We start from the raw sequence: 8,749 nt of genomic DNA, 5'->3' as shown, positions 1-8,749 counted from the left end.
TTTCCCCCAAAATGTGGTTTAGTTGAATTGAAACATTTCATGAATCAAACTATCTCTTTGATCCACTTGGGCACCTTTTACCTTTTTTTACACTTGAATTTCTATCACTTTTTAAACAGCAAAAAAAAAAAAATCTGTTCCCAAAGAAAAGTTTGCGAATTTCTGGTTTGAAAATGCCAGAATCAAGTGTTTCAGATTCAAAATGGGACAGTGGGAGCCTGCTGAAAAGTTTTGACATTTTGCTACATTCTTCCCATTTTTTTGAAAGTGCCTCTTCACTCAATTTGATCCAAATTTGCAAATTGCTTCAGTCTCTCTGAAACTCCATTTTTGGGTGAATTAGCCCCTAGCTAGTTCTGCCAGATGAACTGAAAGGAAAAAGGCACTGAGGTGAACCGAAATGGTTGAAACTGTGTGCGCACATTCATTTCAGCAAGCGCCGCTGCCAGCCAGATCGGTGTCTTTCTTTCTGTGGCTTGTTGCACACAGGCGTGTGTGAGAGGGAGACAGCACATCGGGGTTGGGGGGAATTTATGGGAGTGCATTTGGATCTGTGTTATTTGGCTGTGTATGAGTATTTACATGCATGGGGAGGGGGGTGTGCATGTTTGTCTGTGGGGCTGTGTGTTGTGCCAGTCTCCCTCCTCTTCCTCTCCACCCCCCAAACGCAGTGTGATCTAAACAAACCTGCCTCTGGACATGTCATCCCTTAAAATAGATGTTCATACATCAGCCTTTCCACGGCAGCAGCAGAAACAGCAGCAGCAACAGTATGAAGACATGGCTGACGGGATATGACTAGACTACTCGCCCTGAACTGAGAAATCACAGTCTGCATAAAGGTAGGGTAATGAGGGTGGGCATCTCCCTCCTGCGTGTCTATCTGTCTGTCTCGGTGGGGCTGGGCAGCCTGCATGAATGTGATAATGTCTGTGCCGAGCCATGTGCGTAGGCAGGGCTGTCTGCCTCTCTGCTTCTCTCCTCCTCCCTCCCAGTGCAGCGTGAGACTGGCAGGGGCTGCAAAGACAGCCATGAACCTGTGAGGCATTGCAGGCTGCAGCCTGCTCCATGTTTTGCTGTGACTGTGGGTCTCACCCCACCTGGGAGGTTTCGGGAATAAGGATGTTTTGGGGGGGATCTGCTCTGTGGTCTTGCATCTTCTGGGTAGCAACCAGTGACATTTTCCAGCTCAAGCCCCTTGTATCTGAGCATCGCGAGGGCGGGGAATTACATCCCAAAGTGGATGTGGATGTGGCTGGCAGCCTCTTACCCAGTCCTGGGTCTGTTTGTAGCCTTCTATTAAGAGCCGTGAGAAATATCAGACCCTTTCTCATGAGCTCCCCCCTACGATCCACGGGACACAGACACAGGCAGGGCTTGGATGTGTTGCAGTCAAGGTCAGGCAAGGTTGGCTGTGTCCTGAGCAGATGGACACTAGTGACATAGTAAGTGTGTTGCTTGTCTTGGCCTCCATGTCCTGGCTGAGGGGCTTGCCAGGTATTTGTTTATTCCTGGAACCAGCAAGTTAAATGTTCAGCACAGCACCAGAGCTGGTGCAGGGTCAAAAAAAGGACCATGGCGCATGCTTGGGCGGTTCTTGTTACCTTCAGAGGCAGCTGCAGTGAGCTGTGCCAGAGCTGGATTGAGCTTGCTCTTCCAGCACAGACCGGTCCGTAAACCGCACAGTTATGTTCAAAGCAGCATCTAACATCCTGCACCTGGAACAGGCCACTTTGGGGAGCGATAGTGGAAAGGAGCATATCTTGAGCATCTCTGGACCCACTCTGAATCTACAGGCTCCTTGAAATGTCTCCAGCCTCTCTGTCCTGTTCGGTGGGCATCTGGGGAGTGTTTCCTCCTGGACCGCTGCCTTCCGGCCATTGCTGGAGACAGGATGTCACAGCAAGTGGATGGATGGTTTGAGCCAGCCCAGTGGTAAATCTAAGGTCACTGCATTTCCCCCTCTTAGCTCTGGTGCCGAGCTGCTGATGGGAAGAGGGGCTGGGAAGTGACAGGCTGGACGTGCTCCTGAGCACCTGAAGCCACTCCAGGCGACAGCTGAGGCAGTGCTGTTGGGGGGCAGGAGAGGGCAAAGTACATTAACGGTGGCAGCAGCCGTGGCGGTTAGTTGGCCGTGATCAGGAGGACAACAGCAAGCAAGCAAAATGTTCCCACGGCTGAAGCTTAGCTTCTGGGTCTGGGTGAGATTATCCTGGGAGGCTCGCTGGTGGTGGGAGGAAGGAGGAGCATGGTCTGGAGCACCGCACGGCATGCTCTGGCTGCTCTTCTTTAAAATAAGTCTCCTTGTGCTCAGCAATCGAGAAGCCCCCCTCTCCCCAGTCACCACCTGATCTTTCAGAGGGGTTAAAAGAGCTCCCAAAAGGGGTTAAAATTGCTTCTTGCTATGGGCTGCTCTTATTGGTATGTGGCAAGACAAAGCTCAGCCAGACCCCACGTATCTCCATATGAAATTTTCCACCTGTTTTTCCTCCCAGCCCCAGCCCCTGGCAACCGGCCCAGAGCTGTCACCGCATGCCAGCTCCTCTGATCACAGGCTGGCACAGCCTGTTCCTGAACTGGCCTCACTATGCTGGCAGAAAAGCTTTGCGGTCTCCTCAGAGGGGGAAAGCAGCAGCTGAACAACTGCATCGCCCCCTAAATACAAAACCACAGGTAGCCACTCCGGCCGGCGTGGCACTGCTCAGACATGGCAGAGCTGGAACATGGCAAATGGGGAGTGTTGCCCAGGGGCAGAGGAGCTCTGTGACCCAGCTCTCTCTTTTTCTTGCTTCTGCCATTATCAAGCTGTCCTAGGCAGGGAGGATGAAATGTTATTCCCTTTCTTCATGTCAGGGACCCCTGGATAGAGAGTCCCTGCTCCCTGCACCAAGCTCGTGAGGTAGAGCTTGCTTGGTAGAGCCACCTTGAAGGGTATTTTGATGAGGCAGCAGCTAACTCCAGTGTCAGTGGCCCTATGAATCTCAGCCTGGAGTTGCTGGATCTGGCATCTCCTGGTGTTGCTGGCCCCAGGAAAAACATCTGGATCTGGGAGGGCTTCTAGGGCTGAATCCCATGGGGGAGCATTTGATGATGTGGTTTCCCTAATAGCCTCTGTTGCTTCCAGGATAAGACAGTGGGTGGCAACCGCAGCAAAAGCAGCATCCCGGCCACGGCCCAGCCTCGACCAGCCCACAGGGATGCATTGTGGGATACAGCCACTCCAATGGCTTTCATGTCCAGGTTCTCCAGGAGCAGCTCCAGGTCAGCCAGCCGAGAGACTCCAGAAGACCGCAGCAGCCACCCCATCCTCAGTGTCTTCGAGTTGGAGAGGCTGCTGTACACAGGGAAGACAGCCTGTAACCATGCTGATGAGGTCTGGCCTGGACTGTACCTGGGAGATCAGTACGTACAACCCCAAGGAGACTCTTTCTTGTATCATATGGATGGATCCTGACGGGCCCTGGGGGTGTGGGGGCCCACAACTCAAATAGCAGGGGGCAGTAGGTTGGGGTCAGTGGGCATTGGCTGAGTGGCACGGGGAGCCCAGGAATGGAAGGGGAGGGGCTGTGGATTAGGATTAAAAGAGTTACCTGAGGAACCCAGGCTAAAATCACATGGGGCTGCAAAGTGGACACAGCTTAATTTACCTAATGTTAATTGTCCCCAGGGTAACTCCATCCCCTTGTGGACGCTTCCCTTCCAGCCAAAAATATGCGGCAGGCCACTCTGATCTATACCATCACTGCCTCTTCTAGCTGGTGGTGCTTGCACAAGCCTCTTCCAAACAGGCTTTGCTCCACGCTGAGTGTTGTGGATCCTCCATGAACCCCCAAAGGGTTAAAACCCTGTTTTAACCCTTTGCATTCTCTTCTCTGCCTACAGGGATATAGCAGCCAATCGACGTGAGCTGGCTCACCTGCAGATCACCCACATCCTCAATGCCTCACACAGCAAGTGGAGGGGGGGTGCCGAGTACTATGAGGGCACCGGCATCCACTACCTGGGCATCGAGGCCCACGATTCGCCCACCTTCGACATGAGCCCTCACTTCTACCCCGCCGCCGACTTCATCCACCAGGCACTGAGCGAGAGAAAAGGTGAGGGGCAGAGATGAGCCAGGAAAGGACCTTATCCAGGAGGGAGAGGAGGCAGTGTCCAAAGCCCTCATCACCTCTTTGACCCCCTTGTTTCCTCAACCCCAGGGAGCTGGAACAGAGCAATGACTCCCCAGTTTCATATCTGGCCTCCTATAGACTCAACTCCATCGAAATTAACTGATGCGGTGGTGCATCCAGATCACTGCCCCCCCATTTGGGAGGACACCCAGCCCCCCGTTCTGGACTGTTATCTGACCCCTCCATGTCATTGTGCAAGGTGGCAGGCACATATTAGCAAAGTGCCATGGCCTGCTCCAGCTGATATTGGGACCTGACCCACTATCAAGGTCCTGGGGTATGGAGAGTCAGGAACAGAGGTGTCTGTGGTTTCTGTCCCTGAGCAGGCAGAGCTAAGTCTAGTTCACAGGAGCTGTGGAATAGGGCTGGGTGAAAAATGTTCATTAGCACTGCTTTTCAATGGAAAATTGGCTTTTCACCTAATTTTTCATTTTCCCTGGGAAATGTATGCTTTTCACTGAAAACAAAACATCCTGGCCCTGTGTGTGTGTGTGTATGTATGTGTACATGTACACTTGGATTGAGAAAGCTGCTGTAGGCTGCTGTGGAAACTGGGATGTCATTGTCCTAGGTCCCTTCTTCCCCTAGGGACTATGACCCCATGGTGGACTTTGAATCATAGAAACATGGAAAGTGAGGGCTGGAAGGGACCTCAGGAGGTCACATCTAGTCCAACCCCTTCCTCAAAGCAGGCCCAGTCCCAACTAAATCATCCCAGCCAAGGCTTTGTCATGCCGGGCCTTAAAAACCTCCAAGGATGGAGAATCCACCACCTTTCTGGGTAACCCACTGCAGCATGTTTTGCTTCAGAAGAGCCAAGGAAGGGATAGGAAGGAGGCTTTCTCTTGCTGCACTTTATCCTAAACTGCTGAGTGCCTGCACCGTGATGAAAGCCCTGCTCCTGCTACTCACGTGACAGCAGGTTTCTGCTGAGTGGAAGAGAAAAGAGACTCATGGGAGAGGAAGCAGACTTTCTTTTCCATGATGCACCGTGGTCTTGGGACTGCCCTAATACACTGACTCTTACCAAGTGGATGGACTCTCCTGGGTCACAGGACATATTGTCTGAGCAGTGCATTCATCCCAAAGACAAGAAAGCGAGCACAAAGCCTCCAAACTATAGATCCCACAAGGCATCATTTCTGAAGCAAAACATTTTGGTTGTCGATGTTGGGATGAACTTTCCCTGGATTCCCCTCCTGCTCCTCCATTTTCCACCTGGCTCTGCCACCTTGTCCCACGTCCTGTATCCTAACTAAGATTGGACTGTCTCATCAGTACCGCACTAGGGCACTTTCCTAGGTTCCCTTTAGAGACCCAAATCATGCTATGATGTTGCTGCTCTTCTCTCTGCAGGAAGGATCCTTGTGCATTGTGCTGTTGGGGTGAGCAGGTCGGCCACCTTGGTCCTCGCCTACCTCATGATCCGCCATCACATGACCCTGGTGGAAGCCATAAAGACTGTCAAGGACCACCGTGGCATCATCCCCAACCGGGGCTTCCTGCGCCAGCTGGTCACTCTGGATAACTCTCTGAGGCTGAAGCGGAGGGTCTGAGGGGGTGCTGCACAGTGGATGACATTCAGCAGAAATTTGCTGTCACATGAGCAGCCAGCGCAGGGCTTTCATCACAGTGCAGGCACTCAGGGGTTAAAGTGAAGCAAGGGACTCCCCCCCGTCCATCCAGTTGCCTGGGGTCCTCCAGGAGCCTCAGCTATATGAAGTGATCAAACAGATCTCTGCTCCCCCAACTGCAGTTGCAATGGCCCAATATGCGGCCTCCCCCACAAGCCTTCTAACCTCAGAGGTGCAGCTGATGAGACTCGGCCCCATGTCTCAGGCTGCTCTCACTCCCTGATGGCTCAGGGAAGCCCTCAAGGGTTGGTCCTCCTAACCGGCAGACCCATTCACCCAGCCGGCCTTGCCCTTTCTTTGTTCCTGGCAGACCCAGGCTGTGTGTCCATTTCTCTGTGACCTGGGTATGGCCTGGGGAACAGACCCTCTACTGTAGAGTTTGAAAGTCCTTGATGTCAAACATTTACCTGTAAGAATAAAAATACTGCAAGGGAAACAGAAAGTCTAGCTGTCCCTTCTGTGGCTGGAGCATCTTGGTCCAGACTGAGAGATGGGGTGGGTTCCCGACTGTGAGTATTTAGTGGTCACTTCTCTTAGGGCTGAAATGAACTTGCCTTTGGAGGGAACTCCATGTCCCGTGTCACAGCAACAATGATGATGCAGGGCTCGGGAGGGTCCAACCAGCTCTTTATGATCCTCTCCCAGGCCCTTTGAGGTCAACATAATGAAAAGGAAGCAAAATGCATCTGTATGAAAGCCGCCACTCCACAGGGGTGGTTGAGACGGGAGGAGGGCATTTGTTTCCCTTTATTTCTATGGTGGAGGCTTTGAATCATGCTACCAAATGGCCCAGCCAGCCTTTCTTCTCACCCAGGAATGGGCACCATCATTCAGAAGCTGCTGGAGGGAAGGAGCCAGGGACTGTGGGACTAAACACAGAGCACTACAGAGCTAAACACAGACCTACACCTTGAGGAGCTAATGCACATCCATACCCATATCACTGCCTCCTTAACCCACCATAGAAACAAGCACACCCATTACAATATCTGTACCTGTCCACAAGGCATCATCTCCCCCACAAAACCCCTTGTCTCTCAGTCCTGTCCCTGAATACGGGGCTTAAAACTCAGTTCATTCACAGTTGCTTCCACTGGAGGACCTGCTGCTGCTGTTGCTGCTTCTGTCCTCATGCCTGTTTTCTGATCCTATTGTCTTGCCATCCTCTTCACTATCTCTGTCCGTTTCCCCACTGCGGGGTCTTGAAAGAGCCTGTGCCAAGTGTCCCTCTGCCAGGTGGATGAACTTTTTTTTTTAAGGAAATTTTTCCTGTTCCAAGCCAAATCAGCCAAATCAAGTCCAAACCCATGAGTCAGTCCAGAACCAAAAGTGGCCCTATAACCAGCAAACATCCTCCACCCCCACCTGAAGCTTCAGATGTTTCCAAGGTCTTTGGCAGGCATCCTACATGCAGGCCCAAGCCTGGAGGCTTGGGATACAGATGCCCCCGAGTTTTGCTTGCCCTCAGCCATATGGCCAGAGGAGCAAACTAGGGAGGAGCCTCCCATTTCCATGAAGTGGGCGTAAAGCCTAAAAAGCTCACTCCGAGTATCATTCCACAAAAAAAACCTTAACATATTACAAAAACCGTGTCCGCGTAGCCCGTGCACCTGTGCAAAGGCTCACTGGCCACCCGGACCTGTTACAATATCCATGTCACGCTGTAGACACACAAGCAACTTCTGGTCTCTCAGGCCACCCTTTTTTTTCCTCCCCCCCACTGCTTGCGGGGTCACATACTCAGTTCACCTGCTGTCCGTGTTGCTGTCCGGCTGCTGCTGTCGCTGTCCTCAGTTCAACTTGTTTCTTCCTCGCTGCCACCACCCCCCTCTCTGCTAGGCGGGAGTTGGAAGATCCTATGCCACATGCCTCTGTGCCAAAATGGCTTTGGCCATGTCCTCTCCATCCTCCACTACTGATTCCTGGTAGTAGGTCTGGAGTTTTGCTCAGAGCCATTTTCACACAGCCTACTACCTCTATGTCCGTGTGCCTGGACAACAGGAGGTTCCTGGCTTTCCCCAGGGTGCTCCTGACACGGGATACAAACTGGTTAAAGTGGGCCGATGGGCTCCCCTGGTGCTTGGTGAGGTGCCTGGACAGTGCCACTTCTCTGGGTTAGCCAGTTGTCACCGGTCACCACTTCACAGAGCCGCTCCATCCTTTTCCATACCCCTGTGGCGCAGGTGCGGAGCCAGAGCAGGTAGTCGATCGTCTCGGTGGCTCTGTGGCAGTTGAGCCACGGGCAGCTGGGTCTCCCCAGCTGACCCTCTCTATGTCTCCGGGACCTCGCTGGCAGGGCTCGGTGGGCTATGAGCCAGTTCAGGTCCTTGTGGTCTTTACCCAGGTCCTTGTGGTCGATGCGCTCCCATATGGCCTGACATGTGTCACCTGGGAGCAGGTCCACAAACGACATGGTGTCCCTCAGCCTCACCGTCTCCTGGATCTTTTTGTGGTTGCTCATGGTCACGGGGCCTGCGCTCTGCAGGCCATACAAGCTGCGGCACTTGTTCAGGATCTCGTAAAAGCACGGTGCGCCTGTGATTGGTTGTGGCTACACTGAAATGGCCAGGGGAGGATAGGGCAGGAAGTCAATATTTATCCAAGCAGCCCTGGACCCTTTGCTAGTGTCTAGTCCCCAAGCTGGGGTGAGCAAGGCAATTTGCAGGTGCCCCAGTGAGCAGTAGCAGGAAGCTCTTAAGGCAGGACTCTCATTTACACACCCCAATGAGGAGCTATCAGAATTGGAGAAGGAGTTTGGAGGAGTCCTGAGAAGAGCAGGGAGAGTCTTAGCTCCCGCTCAGGCACAGACCCATAGCAGAACACACATTGGCTAATATAGGGAAGGGTAAGAAAGCAAGCTGAGAAGCCGCCAAGCTGCAGGGATTTCCCCATTTGGAACGAGTGGCTCCCAGTGCACTCCCACATAGGGATCCAGCCCAG

At 52.8% G+C, this 8,749-nt stretch overlaps 1 protein-coding gene across 3 annotated transcripts; it reads left to right on the top strand.

The window, feature by feature from the left end:
• The first annotated feature begins 534 nt into the window (after nt 1-534).
• On the top strand, nt 535-6,251 carry DUSP26 (dual specificity phosphatase 26). 3 transcript variants are annotated; one of them, XM_019546149.1, is made up of 4 exons: nt 535-842; nt 3,125-3,402; nt 3,883-4,097; nt 5,532-6,251. In XM_019546149.1, the coding sequence occupies exons 2-4, from the start codon at nt 3,224-3,226 to the stop codon at nt 5,729-5,731; spliced, it is 594 nt and encodes a 197-aa protein (XP_019401694.1). In that variant the 5' UTR covers nt 535-842; nt 3,125-3,223; the 3' UTR covers nt 5,732-6,251. The 3 variants fall into 3 exon arrangements, with proteins under 3 accessions (XP_019401694.1, XP_019401693.1, XP_019401691.1); XM_019546148.1 differs by lacking the exon at nt 535-842 and adding an exon at nt 2,143-2,201 and having other exon boundaries at nt 3,883-4,092; nt 5,530-6,251; XM_019546146.1 differs by lacking the exon at nt 535-842 and adding an exon at nt 2,145-2,201.
• Nucleotides 6,252-8,749: the final 2,498 nt, after the last annotated feature.

The sequence above is a fragment of the Crocodylus porosus genome, unplaced genomic scaffold, assembly GCF_001723895.1.
Source record: "Crocodylus porosus isolate Cpor-Errol unplaced genomic scaffold, CroPor_comp1, whole genome shotgun sequence".
In the NCBI taxonomy this organism is placed as follows: domain Eukaryota; kingdom Metazoa; phylum Chordata; order Crocodylia; family Crocodylidae; genus Crocodylus; species Crocodylus porosus.
Note: the sequence above shows the minus strand (reverse complement) of the source record. Positions and strands in the feature narration are given on the sequence as shown.

Bases quoted from the DNA above. Each gene is read 5' to 3' on its own strand.
- DUSP26 (XM_019546146.1), top strand. From the start codon at position 2,166: ATGTTCCCACGGCTGAAGCTTAGCTTCTGGGTCTGG. The intron at 2,202-3,124 runs GTGAGATTATCC...TGTTGCTTCCAG, and splicing joins AGCTTAGCTTCTGGGTCTGG to GATAAGACAGTGGGTGGCAA. The intron at 3,403-3,882 runs GTACGTACAACC...CTCTGCCTACAG, and splicing joins GGACTGTACCTGGGAGATCA to GGATATAGCAGCCAATCGAC.